Source organism: Schistocerca cancellata, chromosome 8 (genome assembly GCF_023864275.1).
Source record: "Schistocerca cancellata isolate TAMUIC-IGC-003103 chromosome 8, iqSchCanc2.1, whole genome shotgun sequence".
Classification (NCBI taxonomy): domain Eukaryota; kingdom Metazoa; phylum Arthropoda; class Insecta; order Orthoptera; family Acrididae; genus Schistocerca; species Schistocerca cancellata.
Genome location: NC_064633.1, coordinates 189262423 through 189282121, shown reverse-complemented (window position 1 = coordinate 189282121; position 19699 = coordinate 189262423). Strand labels below are relative to the sequence as shown.

Below are 19699 nucleotides of genomic sequence, written 5' to 3'. Positions count from 1 at the left end.
TGTTATGTATAATAAAAATATATTACAGATGTGGTGTCACCGCCAGACACCACACTTGCTAGGTGGTAGCCTTTAAATTGGCCGCGGTCCATTAGTATAAGACGGACCCGCGTGTCGCCACTGTCAGTGATTGCAGACCGAGCGCCGCCACACGGCAGGTCTAGAGACACTTCCTAGCACTCGCCTCAGTTGTACAGCCGACTTTGCTAGAGATGGTTCACTGACAAATTACGCTCTCATTTGCCGAGACGATAGTTAGCATAGCCTTCAGCTACATCATTTGCTACGACCTAGTAAGGCGCCATTATCATTTGCTATTTATCTTGTGATGCATGTACCGTCAGACCGATGTTCACCAATTATGGATTAAAGTTAAGTATTCCAGAAGCTACGTACTTATTTTTACTAGACTCAACTCCTTTAACTGTTCCAGACCTCACGCCAGCCAGCGTGAGCTTAAACGCGTGCCTAACGGCTACCAATCATAGTGGCTTGGCTGTCTTGCCAAGTCACAACAACAGACATGGCACTAACACCGAGAGCGCGCACAGACAGGAGTGCAAATTAAAAGTGAGTGAGGCCACACATATGTAATCGTGAAAGCGCATGCAAAACTTAGTCTACAACCTTCGTCGTGATAAAATGTTGGGCAAGGCATTGTGAAGATAACGAGCAATAGTATGAGCCATTGTACTCCACTTATTTGGGAATAGTTTCAAAAGTATTAATTGAGGAAAAGTACTGTATTGTCAGATATATTTAATTTTTCTCATGAATGTGCCGAAGAGCATGTTGTCTAACAAATCTCGTGATCAAATCACCACGCCTTGCCTACAACAATTCCACTTCAAAGTAAGACTGCCATTTCAGAAATGTAGAACGTAAAAGACTTTCCAGCATATAAGAATCAGCAGCTGACCTTTATCGGTATTTTATTAACTTCAAATTTATTCAGTGTTAGTAACTAGCCCAAGCAATCACTGCCAACCGTAGGACCCATTTCCTTTCATTTTAATAACCGAGTATCACATAAACAAAATAACTTGCATATTAGATTCATTAAAGACACAAACAGTAAATCTTAAATTTTATTAGCTCAGTGAAAAGAGAAACTTTACAGTTTACCTGACAGTGTTGATTAATTTTGTAAATTCAACTACTTTCAGTGCCATTCTGAAAAAAAGAGACTTATTAATCATTTAAATCGGGCGTTTGTCTGGAAATACAACAGTACATAATTTATTTCAACAGTGTTACATAAATTTATGTATTTATCTGTACGTTGTGTGATTCTCGGCTTTCGAACGTTCGGCGTTGCCTGACTCTACTGTTGCTGATTGTTACGTATTCAGTGTTCATTCATTATTTTTCAGGTAATGAGTTTTGTGTATTGAAAGAAAACGAGTGCTAAATCCAGAAAACAGTAATTATTATAGTGAAGTAACGCTCCTCTATCACTGTTGTATTACGTGTCACACTTGGTGAATGAAACGTAGCTTCTGAATTATTACAAAGTGTTCAGTGTTATGCGAATTAAGTTTCAGTGATTTTACAACGTATCGCATTTTCCACTGACCTCTCGCGTATGCATTGATTTTCATTGCCTACAAAAGTTTCAGTACTTATTACGTAAATTCTCATTTTCACACAACATAATGAGTTTCATAAGTTTTGCTCAGACATGAGCTGGAGACAGTATTTTTCATTAGGCAACTTTAGTTTTGTTAAATTTTAGTTAAAATTAATCGTATTCTCGTTAGCTATTCGATATCACTGAACATAATTACTTTGTAGGAGGTGGTGATCCACAGGTCGTAGATATTTGAAAAATGTCATGTTTACCCTTTTTAAATCTTTATGTAAGCAGCCATCGGTCTACTGCCCATCATCAAGTTCTTATGTGCACTTATAGCAACATATTATTCGAATACAAAAGCACTGTCGTCAGATAATAAAATCATGAATTTGTCACTGTTTCGCTTCGTAACATTAATCACACTGTCAATACAGAAACAGTTCTAGGCAATGCACTTTTTCATGTTACGTCAGCAATCGGCATCAACGTTGTGAACGGACAGTTAAATAATTTTTGTTATCTCGATCGTTAATAGTGCAGCGTATTTGGTTAGCTTAATAATTTTCAGTAGCACACTTATTCACATTCCGTCGGTACAAAATACTTCGGAGTAGGCGGCTTTTCTGAAAATAACAGAACATTAGATACACGTGCCATTTAATTACCAGAGTGTGTGGATGGGTTACAACTTTAATTTCCTAAAATTCTCGTTCGTCCAGTTTGACGTCACTGATTTCTGCTCTACTCTACCAATGGCGTTAATTCTGTACAGTCACTGCGTGCAGTCCCACGCAGTACAGACTAGGTGTTTCAGCCCTCAATACCCACTGTGATTCTTGGGGTTCACTGTGGATCTGTGGCCATAAAGCGACCGCGTGTGGAATTTTGTACATTCATTGTACCACAAATCGCATTATTCTGAAGAATGGATACTACATTTACTTGCTCAAGCTGGTTCATATCAACTGTCAAATTTAGGGAAATGTAAGATTCAAGTTGGTTTGTTGGTAGATAACTAGCTGCGTTCTTTACTGGGTAAAGTGACACGGCAAAGGAGAACAGGTGCAGCGCCTCGCATCAACTGCAGCACTAAGGATGGCAGCTCATTTGGACAGGACGGCGCTGCAGAACACGCTCCGTCCCGTACCGACAGCGGTCAAGTTTCTGCGCGCTTGTAGCTCGCTGACTTAACGCTTTATAGCGGTAGCGTCGCAAACGGTGAGTTAGCAACCTTCTCTGCATTTTGTTAGTATTAGCAATGAAACATTTTTCAGGAAGTCCTACCGAACGTGGGAACCAAATTTTGCGGTTCAACGCAATGTTTGTGCGACCGTAATTGCTATGTACCGATGTAAGGCGCTTCCACACCCAGCATATTTCCAGTTTCTGTTGTGAAAAGGATTCACTGGGAGCAATGAAACAAAAACTCATGTAACAGTCTATATAAGACGTCTAGAATATCAACAAAAATAGAGCAAGTCAAGATCTCATAGTCTGTGACGATGATTACTTCTGCATTGTTTAATGCTTACAAAGGCGCAAGCTTGGAACGCATTAGGTCGATAGAGACAGACTAAGCAGTCGAATTTGTTTATTAGTAACCATGTAACAGTCGTTGAGTCATAGAAGTTCGTTATGCGGAAAATAGAGAATTATCAAAGATGGATGAACCACGGCTATGTTGCTACTACCTTCAGTTAATACTAAACACCACGACAAGAGTAAGGTGAAGCTAACCGTCAGCAGAAATGAAATTCACTCAAGAAGATGTACGAGTGTATTTCTTCGAGACTATAGATATAGCGATAGTGAATACTACAGTAGCTAGTTGTGGGGGAAAAGTGCTAATTACAGAAGTTAGACAGACAAATTTATATATTTTTAGGTAACTGCGAAGAAATTCTGCTCACCAGAACGAATAAATTTATCGACGAATGAGGAAAACACAAAAAAATCAGAAAAAGTATGGAATACAGCAATGAGAGGCAGCAGGAGACCCAAAAAAGTTAAAGAAAGTGGCTGCAGCAATAATGTGAAGAAATCAGAGAGGAAATGGCAGTTATAGTAAATACAAATTACCGAGAATGTTGGTCTTGGGCTTGATAACGTGAGGTACCCATATCCTGCTTCTCTCTCTCTCTCTCTCTCTCTCTCTCTCTCTCTCTCTCTCTCTCTCTGTCTGCTTTGACCGCTACCTCGAATTCCTCTTCTGCGCTAACCTTTTCATATCAGAGTAGCAGTTGCACATTAGCACTTGCGCCCTACGTCTTCAGTTATTTCCCTAGAGTTTTTAGCGTCTACGTTCCCTCTGGTACCAGAGAGGTTATTCCTTGATTTCTTAAGACATGTCCAATCATCATGTCCCCTCTTTTTGTTAGGGCTTTCTATATGTTCCTTGCTTCGACGATTCTGCAGAGAACCTCTTCAGTCCTTATCTCATCAGTACACCTGATTTTCAAAATCACCCCATCTTAAATACTTCGTTTCTCTTCTGTTACGGTTTTCCCACAGTCTATATTTCACTATCATGCCATGCTGTGCTGAGAAATTTGTTCCTCAAATTAAGGGCTATGTTTGACACTAGTTGCCTTGGCCAGGCACGCCCTTTTTGAAAGTGCTGGTCTTCTTTCTATGTCCTCCTTGCTCCGTTCGTCATGAGTTATTTCGCTGCCTAAGTAGCAGTCGCTATTCTCATTTTTGCTGCTTCTCATTATCTTCGTCTTTCTTCGATTTACTCTCAGTCCATAGTCTTTACTCATTAGACTGTTCATTCCATTCAAAAAAACGTGTAATTCCTCTTCACTTTCACTGAGAATACTAATGTCATCAGCGAATCTTATCATTGATATCCTTTCACCTTGAATCTTAATCACACTCTTCAACCTTTCTTTTATTTCTGTCATTGCTTTTTGGATGTACAGCTTGAACAGTAAAGCGAAAAACTGCATCCCTGCCTTACACAATTTTTAATCCCAGCACATCGTTCTTGGTCTTATGATCTTATGGTTTCCTCTTGGATGTTGTGCAAATTGTATATTAGCCGTCTTTTCCTACAGGTTACCCGTATTTACTCAGAATTTCAAACATCTTACCCATTTAAAATTATAGAATGCTTTCTCTAGATCGACAGATCCTATGAGTGGTTGATTTTTCTTCAGTCTAGCTTCCAATATCAAGTGCTACGTCAGAATTGTCTCTCTGATGCCCTTTTCTTTCCTAAAGTCAAACTGATCGTCGTCCAACAGATAATCAGTTTTCTTTTTCATTTCCCTATATCATTCTTATCAGTAGCTTGGATGCGTGGCTGTTAAGCTGATTGTACAATTGTTCTCGCACTTACAAGTGGTAGACAAAAATCTGGAAACACCTAAAGCACAACACATTACTGTTCCAATCGTCTCGGAACTTGTGGATAGAGGTTCTGTACTGTTTTCAAGGGAACGTTATACCATTCGTATTACAATGCAATGAAAAATACAGGTATCAATGATGGAAGTGGAAAGCGATCATACACCCTTCTTTCTAGCATAGCCACAAAAGGCTCAATCATATTACGTCTGGTGGCCGAGGGGATGCGACAGTTCTCCCCCGTTCTCAAATACCCAATCCTGGACAACGCGAGCAGTACGAATTAGGGCCCTGTCGTCTTGGAATACAGCATCACCACGGCGATGGACCAGATGAGCTAAAATAGTCATACAGCCTTTGACAGTAATGGAACCTGTCAGAGAACCTGTGGGGCCACGGAATACCACGGTGTGGTTGCAGAAATCATCGCTGAATCCCCGTTACGTTTCACTCTTGGGGCGTAATCTCAGCCATATTGGTCCATAGTGCAGGTGTTACGACTCTGGCACTACGTTTTCCTGTTACGGACTTTTGGATCACTGATGAATGGTTTTGGAATTCCTGTTCGCCCTGAAGTTCCTGCCTTATGGAACAGCCTTCGTGTTGTTTCAGTGCTGACATTGTTCACCAATGTGACATTCAGTACTGCAGTAAATTTTGCAGTTCTCATCTTCTTATTTGTTGTCACAATCCTCTCCAATGACCGTCTTCCACGATCACACAACACACAATTTCGACCACTTTGTGGATGTCTTGTCTCGGAATCTCCGTCTGTCTATGTTGTAATCCAGGTGAAATCTTCCCATATCTCCTGGTCTTATCGAAGTATACTACATCGTCTTGTGATTCTCGAACAGAATATTCGTTATTACCGTCTATAGTTTCATGCAGAGCTCAGTTAGCTTATCTCCTTTCTCATTAATGCTGCCAAGCCTTATACTGCCGTAACCGTTTCTTCTATTCCTTCCCCTATAACCACGTTCAAAACTCCCACAATTATTACATGTTCATCTCCGTTTACATACTGACTTACACGTTTAATATCCTAATATACTCTATCTCTTGCTTGCGATGTTGGCATGTATAACGGAACTGTCGCTGCCATAATTGGTTTGTTGTCGATTCTCATGAAAACAACCCTATCACTGATCTGTTCACAGTGGCTGGCTCTCTGCTCTACTTCCCTTTTAATAACAAATCCCACCGTCGATGTAGCATTTTTTGCTGCTGTTGATATTATCCTATATTCGTTTGACTATGACTTCTTATCTTCTTTCAGTTTCACTTCACCGTACACAACTATATCTAGATTGAGACTTTGCTTTTCGCTTTTCAGATTTTCGTCTCTTCCTACCACGTTGAAACTTATGGCTGCTCCGATTCGTAGGATGTTATTGTTTGTTTCTTTATTTCATCTTTTAATGTTGGTTACCTCCCCCTCTGGAGTCCCCTGTCAGAGATCGGAATGTGGGACTAACCGGGAACGGAGAGATCTTCATGAAACTTTTCCAGTTACATGCCACATGTCCTCTGGATACACTTTATGTAAGGTGCAGTCACATTAATGTAACCACCGCCCATGCTCTACGTCAACATGCAGTTACTACTCACAGATGGCAGGTGGCAGCAGTGCAGGGTATACGATGCGTGAACAGTGCAGTCTTGTCATAATACGGAAATTGAGTGATTTATCTGACACTAAGAATGACAAGATCATTGGTTTTAGGGCCAAGAATGGAAGTATTTTCGAAACGGCTAAGTTTTTAAACTGTTCACTTGCCGCCGTCGCCAAAATATACCGTCCATGGAAAAATGGCAGCATCTAATACTGGCTGCAAGGCAAGTGCGATGACTACAGGCCATGGATGACAGAATTGAATAACAGCAAAATGGCACCATCTAATACTGGCTGTAAGGCAAGTGCGATGACTACAGGCCATGGATGACAGAATTGAATAACAGCAAAATGGCACCATCTAATACCGGCTGCAAGGCAAGTGCGATGACTACAGGCCATGGATGACAGAATTGAATAACGGCAAAATGGCACCATCTAATACCGGCTGCAAGGCAAGTGCGATGACTACAGGCCATGGATGACAGAATTGAATAACGCCTGCGATGACGTGTACGAGTGAAGGTGCGACTGTTGAGCTACTAACCGCCCAGATGAACCAAGGGACTACCAACAGTGTTTACTCAAAGACTATTCACCGAACGTGGCTGCGTATGGGCCTCCTCAGCAGGGAGGCGCCGGATTACATATAACCACGCTGACTGCCGTTCTTCTGCGACGAAGACTGGGATTTGCACGGCAATACCGCAGCTGGACGCGCACTGAGTAGTGACAATGGCCTTTTTGGATGAATCACGTTTTATACTCCATCGGACAGATGGCCGTTGGCGTGTACGACTTTTTGAAACGTCTGGAAGCTAACACGCTGCAACGATCGTCGGAAGAGTCCAGGACAGAGCCATTCCTTGAGTGATTTCGTCAGTCTGGAGTGCACAAAGGATCAACACAACTATGCGTCTATCCTAGAGGACCATGTCCACTCTTGGATGCAGTTCGTTTAACGGCAGCACGGTGGCATCTATCAGCAGGACATTGTAATGTGTCATACAGCTCGCAGTGTCCATGCACACCGGAATGAGTTACCTGTACTTCCCTGGCCACCAAATTTCCCAGATTTAAACCAAATCGGAATTCAGCGGGACCACCTCGATCGAGCTGTTGGCGCCATAAATCCTCAACCGAGAAATGTAGTGCAGCCGCCCACGGCACTGGAGTCAATACCGCTCCACATCTCTGTCGACACAATCCAGAACCTCATTGCCGCTCTTCCCGCACGTCTTGCGGGAGTTAGCGATCCAAAAGTTGTTCAAGTTTTTAACAATGGATGGCGTATGTTTCTCATGGAGTACTTCGCATTGCATTCTGCATACTGATTCCATAGGTAATTTGATCGAAGCTGGTTGTTGGAGCTTTTAGGGGCACCATCTCACCTCGAGGTGAGTATATCGAGAGGTTGTAACAATGGAAAATTGTACTGAAATGCGGGAGGATCTGCTACGAATTGACGCATGGTGCATGGAATGGCAATTGAATCTCATTGTAGACAAGTGTAATGTGCTGCGAATACATTGAAAGAAAGATTCTTTATTATTTAGCTACAATATAGCAGGTCAGCAACTGGAAGCAGTTAATTCCATAAATTATCTGGGAGTAGGCATTAGAAGTGATTTAAAATTGAATGACCATATAAAATTAATCGTCGGTAAAGCAGATGCCAGACTGAGATTCATTGGAAGAATCCTAAGGAAATGCAATCCCAAAACAAAGGAAGTAGGTCACAGTACGCTTGTTCGCCCACTGCTTGAATACTGCTCACCAGTGTGGGATCCATACCAGATAGGGTTGATAGAAGAGATAGAGAAGATCCAACGGAGAGCAGCACGCTTCGTTACATGATCATTTAGTAATCGCGAAAGCGTGACGGAGATGATTGGTAAACTCCAGTGGAAGACAATAATATTATCTTGGAACTCTTCCATTTGGTCAGTGTTTGCATAGAAAAACAGTAAATTGAGTGCGCCTTGACGCAAAACACATTGTTACAAGTTTATTTCTTTATAATCCCAAACTAGTTTCGGCGACAAATATCACCATCATCAGGTTTGAAATATAGTTTTCTATTGATACTTTCATACTACATCATTTATTGTATGTTACAGCATGTTTTAAGCAATTATTGGCGCTGTTTGCGACACATTTTCTGTGCTCATTTTTCCTGTTGCCGTCTTTTTACTCACTCTTTACATGGTTTCAGATAACATGATGTTTGCTAAGTGAAAAGACGGCAACATAAAAAAAAGAGCACAGAAAATATGTCGCAAACAGCGCCAATAATTGCTTAAAACATGTTGTAATATACAATAAATAAGGAAGTATGAAAGTTTCAATAGAAAACAATATTTCAAAAGGCGAATTGTAAAAATGTGATAATGTTTTACTCTGTTTGTATAACGATGCCATTTTCTGCATGTTTTAGATTAAAAAACCCCAGTGATGATGGTGATATTTGTCGCCGAAACTAGTTCGGGATAATAAAGAAATAAACGAATAACAAGGTGTTTTGCATCAAGACTCAGTTTCTGATATTACTGTTTTCCAGTGGAAGACTCTGCAAGAGAGACGCTCAGTAGCTCGGTATGGACTTTTGTTGAAGTTTCGAGAACATAAATTCTTCGAGGAGTCGAGCAGTATATTGCTCCCTCCTACGTAAATCTCGCGAAGAGACCATGAGGATAAAATCAGAGAGATTAGAGCCCACACAGAGGCATACCGACAATCCTTCTTTCCACGAACACTATGAGACTGGAATAGAAGAGAGAACCGATAAAGGTACCCATAGTACCCTCCGCCATGTAGATGTAGATGTAGATGTAACAACCTTGAGACTCTGCTTGCTCCTCCGCTTTGTCTGACAACATCGTTGATCAGAACAAGGATGACTTCCTATGTCGGAAGCCTTCGGCCGTCATTGGTAAGATTTTTATTCAAATTTTATGCTGTGGCTCGATTCGAACCCAAGACCTTGGACGTTTTGATTAGTAGTCAAATACATTACCCCTAAGCCTCTCGCTCTCATTTTTACATTATCACATCGGCTGTCTCTCTGGCTGTCACCGAGTTCATCTTCGACACTTTCTCTCTCACTGTCTCTCTATGTCTCTTTCTCGCGGTAAATTACTCGCTCGTACCCATTCACTGTGTGTCTGCCTCTTATTCACTCTCACTGTTTCTGTCTCTAACCTCGTCTCTGTCTTCCACTTGCAAAACTTATTTCCTTTCTTTGGCCTCACTTTCCCCCACTCTATCTCTTTTACTCTCACTGTGTCTGTCACACTCTTTCACTCGCTCTCTCTGCTTCTGTTTCGCTCTATTTCTCTTCCTCTGTCACTCCAACCCTTCCTCTTTCTCTCCCTCTGCCTGTCTATCTACAGCCTGTCTTCTACAGTTTCTCTGCGTTGTACTCTCATTTTCTCATTCTCTCCCCTTCTCTAGCTCTAGCTGTGACGCTCTCTCTCTCTCTCTCTCTCTCTCTCTCTCTCTCTCTCTCTCTCTCTCTCTCTCATGGTATCTTTCTGTTTTGATTTCTCTCTCTCTCTCTCTCTCTGTCGCTCTCTCTCTCTCTCTCTCTCTCTCTCTGTCTCTCTTTGTGTATGTGTGTGTGTGTGTGTGTGTGTGTGTGTGTGTGTGTGTGTGTGTATGTGTGTGATTTTCTCTCTTTCCCTTTCATTACATCTGTCTATCTCTCTGCCTTCTGCCTCTTTCGGCCTCACTGTCTCTATTTCTCTGTTTCTGTTGCTCTCACTTTCATCTACTCTCTTTCTATTTTTCTCTCATTCACGCTGTGTCTCTCTCTCTCTCTCTCTCTCTCTCTCTCTCTCATTCTTTCAGTATCACTGTGTGTGTGTGTGTGTGTGTGTGTGTGTTCCGTCGTGTGTCTCTCTCTTTCCCTCTCATTATATGTGTGTATCTCTCTGCCTTATGCCACTTTCGGCATCACTGTCTCTATTTCTCTGTTTCTGTTGCTCTCACTTTCATCTAATGTCTCTCTCTCTCTCTCTCTCTCTCTCTCTCTCTATATATATATATATATATATATATATATATATATATATATATATATATGTGTGTGTGTGTGTGTGAGAGAGAGAGAGAGAGAGAGCGAGCGATAGTGTGTACGTACCTGAGACAGGTGCGGCGTGCGGCAAGGAGGCGGCGGCGGTGGCGGAGGTGGCGTCGCTGGAGCGGGAGACGCGCCACGTGCTGGTGCTGGCCGACCCGGAGGAGTCGTTGCGCGAACTGGAGAGCGTCGAGTCCTGCGACTGCTTGCGCGCCGCCAGCCACGACGTGGCGCGCTTCTTGGGCTCGAGCAGCCGCATCGCCATCGGCACGCCGTACTGGTGCGGCGGGCCCGCCTGCCGCCAAGAGTCCGACCGCGACGAGCTGCGTAGAACAGCCACACACACCTGTTGTCAACACCTGCCTGACGCCGTCCTCACACGGGATGTCAACGCCACTGAGGAAGTGAAGCGGCAAGTGCTCTATGGAGTCACGATGTAAAAATTTAAAGCTGCAGAACACTTGCCAACTTGCAACAACAGAATAAGCCTGCAAAATTTCCGCAGTTTAATTCGAATGCTTCCGTTGGGCCTTCATGGCCTGTTCGGGAGGTGTTTTTTTTTTTTTTTTTTACTCGAATGCTAGACAAGATCGCATTCTACTTTGCAGGCTGCATCGAGCAGACGTCATACTAAATACAGTTATCTAAAGCCGATGTGCCTATTTGTTGATTTTTTTAATTTGCTTTTTTAATTTGGTTCAAAATGGTTCAAATGGCTCTGAGCACTATGCGACTTAACTTCTGAGGTCATCAGTCGCCTAGAACTTAGAACTAATTAAACCTAACTAACCTAAGGACATCACACACATCCATGCCCGAGGCAGGATTCGAACCTACGACCGTAGCGGTCACGCGGTTCCAGACTGAAGCGCCTTTAACCGCACGGCCACACCGGCCGGCTTTTTTAATTTGCATTTGACTACTATGGAGGTGTGCTTTTGCAAGATAACGGTGCACGGAAGAGACAGCGACAACATATCTTTTGGGAACGATTCTTATAACGAGGCTCAGTTAAGTGATACGTCAGAGATGAAAATTGCTTTCGTACCTAAAAGTGCAGATGCAAGGCGAATCCAAAGTAACTTCATATTTTCAACAATTCTTTCAAATGAAGCGGTATAAGTTACTTACTTACACACGTAAGTGGCAACACTGCACTCTGCAACATCGTTTGACGCAACAATTTGTTTCGGTGTATCGCTGTGGATGGAGCTCTGTGTTCAGTGTTTACTGACAATGTATCGTCATTCCGTCGAAGAGCGCTTGTTTCTAGTGAAACAAGAATGAATTCAAATGGTTCAAATGGCTCTGAGCACTATGGGACTTAACTTCTGAGGTCATCAGTCCCCTCGAGCTTAGAACTACTGAAACCTAACCAACCTAAGAACATCATACACATCCATGCCCGAGGCAGGATTCGAACCTCCGACCGTAGCGTTCGCCCGGCTCTAGACTGTAGTGCCTAGCACCGCTCGGCCACAACAATGAATTACTGGTTGCATTAAGACGTGTCAGCAAATGTTCGTTGAATGGATTGGTGACCAGTATATACTGTCTAAGTGTTCCGAGCAAAAAAATGGCTCTGAGCACTATGGGACTCAACTGCTGTGGTCATAAGTCCCCTAGAACTTAGAACTACTGAAACCTAACCAACCTAAGAACATCACACACATCCATGCCCGAGGCAGGATTCGAACCTCCGACCGTAGCGTTCGCCCGGCTCTAGACTGTAGTGCCTAGCACCGCTCGGCCACAACAATGAATTACTGGTTGCATTAAGACGTGTCAGCAAATGTTCGTTGAATGGATTGGTGACCAGCATATACTGTCTAAGTGTTCCGAGCAAAAAAATGGCTCTGATCACTATGGGACTCAACTGCTGTGGTCGTAAGTCCCCTAGAACTTAGAACTACTTAAACCTAACTAACCTAAGGACATCACACACATCCATGCCCGAGGCAGGATTCGAACCTGCGACCGTTGCGGTCGTGCGGTTCCAGACTGTAGCGCCTTTAACCGCTCGGCCACTCTGGCCGGCCGTTCCGAGCAAAAGTGAAAACGTTGGAAAACAGTGGAACGGTGTTTGATGTTTATGGCGGGGAACGGCCGTCATTACCGGAAGAAAAAGTGACTGACATGAAACAACGATTATTAGCCTCTCCTGAAAAGTCTGTTTGACGCTTATTTCAAGAATGTGGTATGTCACAGAGCGCATGTTACAGAGCTGCGACGAAAGCAGGCGTCTATCCATGCAGGCTTACATTTGTTCGGGACCTGAATGCCAACGACAAAGACAAACGCATTACATTTTGCCGTTGGTTTGAGCAGTTTATTCCTCAGAGGACAGGTTTAGTGATGCGTATTTCTATCTCTCTGGCTATGTAAACTCTCAGAATAGACGTTCGTGGTGTAATGAAAATCCGCATACACTGGTCGAGCAACCCCTGCATTCACAAAAGATTCACATGTTCTGTGCAATATCACAGCATCACAGACCAATTTTTTTCAAGTCTACAACGACAAGTACAGTTTACATCCATATATTTCGGGAATTTGTCAATCAGATGGACGATCAAGGACTTACCCTCGGCTGGTGTTTTTTGGGCCTATTTCGAGTGGGACACCCTGTATAATTATATATTACAGGGGCTACTGTGCTACTTGAGTTACAAGGCAAGCATTGAGATGATATTCGTACTCTTCCCAAACATTGTGCAGCATGTCAGCGATGATGTACCTGCGATACGCTGACATAGCTGTGGCAAAGATTATGGCAGGGGTGAGGCAAACACTTTGACATAGCCCCATAACAAAATTATAAGTCACTACGTCTGGCGATCGTGTTGGTCATATGCACCACACTTAATCATTAACACCTGCACAGCCGAGACATCATCAAGGCAGATTTGTGCTTAGGTGTCCCATACAGCCAAGTGAAAGTGAGCCGGTGCACTATCTCGTTGGAAGATGTCGATGGAATTTTCTTGCAACTGAGGCAGAAGTCAGAAATGAAGCATGTTGAGGTAAGCGAAAGCTTGCGAACCTTTTATCTACGAAAAAGAAGGGGACCTAAATCTTCTCCCTCAACACTACGCAAAACACATTGAAATGTGGAGAACCTCTTTTATGTTCAATGGGGAAATGGGGTTTTTCTGTTGGTTGGAAATGAACATTGTATCAGTTAACTTGACCTTCAGTAGGAAACGATGCTTCGTCACTTAGAATTAACATCTTTGACATGTCGTTGTGACTGTCCATCCTTGCCAACATCTCGGTGAAGAAGTCAGATCGTGCCGCATAATCCCCTGGAGTGAACACGTGAACCAGTTGTAATACGTACAGTTTAATAGGAACGTGTTTAAACTGTTTTTTTTTTTTACGGTAATTTGAAGCTTATGACTTGCACTACATGGTGATTTCTGTGGGCTTTCCTGGCCTGCTTTTCGAACACGATCAACATTTTACTACGTCACAAGATGTGGATGAGGCTTTTGCCTTTGCAGATCGCTTATTAGGCGTTAATGGAGATTCCGTTTGATGGTTCCCGGTGCAAGAATGTGCGAAATTTCCTCTGAACAGAGGTTACCGTTTACGTTTTGCGAACTGAGGGGCACACTAGCTTTTCTGTTGTATGTAGTCACCCTAATGGACGCGAGTAATCTTTGGTGACAGCAGCCTACAGAAAATAATTACTACCATATATAAAAAAGGAAAACAGTTCCCAAGATACTCTGTTAACAGCTTCAAGTCTGAAGCGAATATGTACTACCGACTAATCTGTATGAACTTTTGAAAGTGTAAAGTTCTTTTTTGTTCACCCTGTATATAAATGGGAATATTAACCTTTCCGTATTTTTCACTGCACCAATGTCTGTGCTCCAGTTTCCACGAAGAAGTGAAACAATGGACTGAGATAATTTTGAAACATAAGGAAGAAAACAACGTTCAAAAATAAATTTTAATGACTATCTTCATACGTAATTGGAATAGAACGTTTTCAAAACTTAAGAATCTGCTTTGGGTTCCCATCGGACAGTATCGGGCAGTATCCTTGTAATTAAAAATTTTCTAAACCTGACATTCCTAATGGAATACCTCTGCAATAACGGTTTGTGAAACTAATTTTGTAATTTTTGATCAATGACCTACATTAACATATCTTACAAATTCATATACTAAAATTCATTTATTAAATACAAATATTTATATAACCCACGTGATGGGGTAGGTATAATACTCCGAAATTTACCTTTACTGACGTTGAAGTAAAACATTGGCAAATCACAAATTTTAATTTTCTTAAAATTACGGAGGAAAGAAAGAAACCAACCCACATCAAACTGCAAATACTTCTTACATTTGTACCCACAACGTTTGAAACTGAGACTGCGTTTTCTGTAACAATATGTGTGTAGAAATGAACTTTGGAAGAAACTTTAATCTCTACGCCAGAGCGGTGTTTGTAGTCAGACCTCTGTCTCCATCGATATGTGCTAGCCCAGCTGTACGAATACTTCCCCACGTATTGACTCAAACCTTAAACGCGGCCCCATTTCTCAGTTACTGCTCCAAGTTCCGCAGAGATCCACCTCATAACTTTGGATGTTTACCAGATCTGTTGAAAGAGATACTGAATGTGAGAACATCAAATAAAGTATTATTCAGAAACGACAGTGGGACTTATTTACACGCTCTACTTTTCGGGCAACCATTCTACGACATGACACCAAATTACTCATATCACTGACATCGATTTGTACTGCATCATTGGAACGTAGAATATGTTCGTTCGAACACAATGAAACCTCTCAAATAAACATATGTTGACACATAAGCAGGAGGTATTATGAAGATCTCTTTCTTGTGAGGTATAAATTGCTTTTTATTCACACTAAGTAATGAGTACTATCGACAGAGGATCCAAATTCATTCCATATTTCTAGTTTTACAGAAGGCTTTCGATGTCATTCCTCAAAAGGGGCTTCCAGTCAATCGGCGTGCCTATGCAGTATCGTCTCAATCGTGCGGCTGCATTCGTAATTTCCTGCAGAAAGGTGCAGTTCGTAGTAACTACAGGAGCTCACTTAGAGCAACCGAAGTGACATCTGGAATTCCCCAAGGGCCTTCCTCTGTTTTTAATATATGTAAGAGATTGGACTGTTTGCAAATCACGTTGTCGTTTGCCGTCTAGTAAAGTCAACAGAAGATCAAAACGAAGTGCATAATGATCTGGACAAGATACCTGCATGGTGCGAAAAGTAGCAACTGATCCTAAACAATAAGAAGTGTGCGGTCCTTCACTAGGGCACTAACAAAAGTCAGTTAAATTACCGTGTACGGTAAACCACACAAATTTATAGGTAATATATACGGATTACGTTTACGAATAACTTAAGCTGAAACCATCAAATAGAAAATGTTGTGGGGAAGACGAACCAAACGCTACGTTTCATAGGCAGAAAGGAGCTGCAACAAATTTACTAAACGGACCGCCTATTCTACATTTGTGCCTACTCCTCTGGAGTATTAGTGGGCAGTATGAGGTCCTTTTCAGCTATGATTGACGAAGGACATCGAAAAAGTTCAAAGAAGGGCAACTCCTCCTGTGTTAGCTCGAAATGAGGAACAGAGCGCCACCGATACGATAAGCTAGTCGGGGCGGCAATCATTAACAGAAAGTCGTTTTCCGTTACGGTGCTATTTTTTAGTTATGTGCTTGTTTTTCCTATGTACTTTTACAGTGTGGAACGGTCGAGGAATAGTTTGAAAGCGGCTCTACGAACCCTCGACCAAATACTTAAATGTAAACTGCATCATGTAGATGTAGGTGTAACTAATCATGGGATAATGAGCTATGAAGCGCGAGAGAGTTGTAATAAGTGCTGATTTATATCGATTCGCCTGACGTGATAGTACAGCTGACCTATAAAGGTGGAGGATTCTAGATGAATCTGCTTCGAATCCCCGTGAAACTATTGAACTTTAGGTTCCAGTGATTTCCCTAAAACAACAGAATATGTTGAGATGATTTTTTTGAAACAAGTCTCACCATACTTGCGCTACGGTTTCTGAAAACGTTCTTGTCGACAGGATGCTCAATCCCAAAATTTCTTTTTGTTTCAGATAACTGACTTATAGCTGATTGTCAGTAAATGGGAAATATGGGAGGACATATGCTAGTACAAAACGCTCGTCATAAAAGTGTCCGCTCTCTGTTTTCACAGCAAACACAGTTTCGCTTGAAGCAGTTAGACGAGCACGTGAGAACTCTGTTTCGTGGAATCCAAAATTTCTTGCTTGAAGTGCTTTTTTCATAGCGTGCTGACAGCATACGATATCATTTTATGGACATAATACGAGGGCGTACTGAAAAGACATGCTTACGATTTTTTTAATATGAAAGACTTAAGCTTTTTAAATATAACAACTCTTATTAACATTCTACGTGTTAATTTTTCATGTCTACCTATTTGCAGCCCTCTGCCGTTAGAGGACTCCAAACAGTAGCGAGTATCATGGCGATATGTAATGTAACTATGTTGGTGCATCATAAACAGCATGCTGTAATCGAGTTTCGAATTCCCAGAGTTCGTCCACACATGGAGCACACTCTCCATCATTATTAGTATGCCAGACCTCACACAAGCGCTTCGATATCTGCAACAATACTATTCCTTGGGTTTACTGTCATCGATCATCCTCCATACCGTCCCGACTTTGCCACATCAGATTTTCATCTGTTTCCAAACTAAAACAAACCCTCGAGGACTTCACTTTGATAGTGATGTGGTGATGCAAGCAGAAGTGAGGTTGGTGCTCCGTCAAAGCTGCAAGTATTTCACAGAATAATGGTGCCAAATGTTAATAATGTTTGATTTATTTAAAAAGCCTTAACAGTTTTCTCATAAAAAATTTGGAGGCACTACTTTTCAACAAACTCTCGTATATGTTTCAGTGCTTCGTTCACATATGTGCTGTTAATGGATGTTATCACTCGTGCACGTGCAACGCCTAGCATTGCTTCTGATGCTTAAGTAAGAAGTAGTGAAGTTGTACCATCAGTCGTCGGTCATCAAAATTATTGTAAATGAATATTAATGAGATACTAAAGACATGACAGAGGATTTAGGTGGGACTGAAACATGCCATTTAAGCTATACTGTTAGATTAATCATTATTAAAACGGAACTAATTGAATTACTTAAAGGTAGAAAACTGAGCAAGGCCTCACAGCAGTTAAGACACTGTGAAATTTCCTGTAACACTTGATAATTTGCTGTAAAAATGACTTGATATCAGATGCCTCCCACTATTGGTCATCCTTCTTCCTACACTTAAAAATAAGTCCACAATTGCACCTCACTGATTAACAACTTTACTTTTGAATTTCTGCTGTTTAAACTTGTTGCACGTTAGCTAAAATTTTCCTTGATAATAGATTCTTCCATTTCTTTGCCTCTCCATTTCATTCACTGTTCTTGCCGATGCATTTCCAAGGAACCTCAACTGTTGACATTATACGTCATTTTAAACATGATGAGCCTTTGAAAGTAATGATCTGCTTGTGCAGCATAATGCACAGCATGTGACGTTGCGAGTCAAGGATGCTAGCCAGACTGAGGTTGAATCCATACGTAGATGTGTTGTTTCTAGGCAGTTTTCCACGCTTGCTTAGGTAAATAGTGGACTTGTTCCCCATATAATGATTTAAACAGAATGATATGCAAACAAAAGAAGATAACACTCAGTTTACATGAGGCACATACAGGTGGTATCCACTACTTCCCTTAGGTTAATTTGACAACTGTGGGATCAGCTATCTGATCACAAAGTTAAATAATAAATGATAATTGTGAAATCGTGAAGAAACAGACCCCGCACCAGGTGGGATAAACGCCAGAGAAAGAAAAGACAGAGTGTTGCTCTTATAGTTTTCCTATACTACCACTGACCTACATGAAATTTTTAAGTAATTACATATTGAAAATAGTAGTAGTGGTTCTACAATGCTGAGGAACCCTCCACTTATGCGATAGAACATATACAGTTGATGCAGTCTAGGCATCAAAATCTGACAGAGCTTTGGAACTCTTGCCATGAAATAAGGCAATGGGAGGGGCAAGGGCAATGGCAACCAAATGACAATTCAGGTTGATGTGCAGAATCTATGAGACTGGAGACATGCCATCTGATTTCTGTAAAAACATCATCCACACTATACTGGAGCCAGCAAAGGTAGATAAATGCAAGAACTATTGCCCCATCAGCTTAACAGTTCTTGCATCCAAGATTATGACAAGAATAACATACAGTAAACTGGAAAGAAAATTGAGGACAATCAGTTTAGGTTTAGGAAGGGTAACACAACAAAGAAGTAGTTCTGGATATGGTGCTTGATAATGGAATCAATACTTAAGAAAAATCAGCATACCTTCATGGATTATTCCAGTTTAGAAAAAGCAATGGATCATGTAAAATGGTGCAAGATGTTTTAAATTCTCAGAAAAGTTTGATTCAGCTATAGGGAAAGACAGGTAATATATAATATGTACATTAAGCAAGAAGGAAGAATAGGAATGGAAGACCAAGAATGAAGTGCTCAAATTAGGGACAATTTATGACTATTTATCTGGACAATGAAGAAGCAATTACAGAAACAAAAGGAAATTCTAGTTGAAAGGATATCAAGGATAAGATTCACTGACATCATTGGTACCCTTAATGAATACAAAGAAGAATTAAAAGACCTGTTGAATGAGATGAACATTTTAATGAGCACAGAATATGAAGTGAGACTAAACCAAATAAAGGAAAAAGTATTGAGAAGTAGCAGGATTGGGGTTAGCAATAAATTTAACATTAAAAGCAATAAGCTTAATATTAATAGAGAAAATGAAAGACTTCTGCTTCCTTGTAAGTAAATACCCATCACAATATCAAAGAAGTTATAAGAAGCAGACAAGCATAGGCTAAGAAGGCATTCCTCCCTAAAAGAAGTCTCTTAAACATCAAACATATGCCTTAATCAGAGAAAGAAATTTCTGAGAACATACTTCTAGAGCACGCCATTGTATGGTAGAGA

General features: G+C 41.4%; 1 protein-coding gene across 1 annotated transcript in view; it reads right to left on the bottom strand.

Moving 5' to 3' along the window:
* Window positions 1–10476: 10476 nt before the first annotated feature.
* LOC126095459 (lutropin-choriogonadotropic hormone receptor-like) overlaps window positions 10477–19699 on the bottom strand; it is a 669001-nt gene continuing 659778 nt past the window's right edge. Inside the window, exons 20-21 of the mRNA XM_049910251.1 lie at window positions 10681–10940; window positions 10477–10484 (exon numbers count right to left, since the gene is read on the bottom strand). Of these exons, the coding sequence (XP_049766208.1) occupies window positions 10477–10484; window positions 10681–10940 (268 nt within the window). The remainder of the gene's footprint in view (window positions 10485–10680; window positions 10941–19699) is intronic.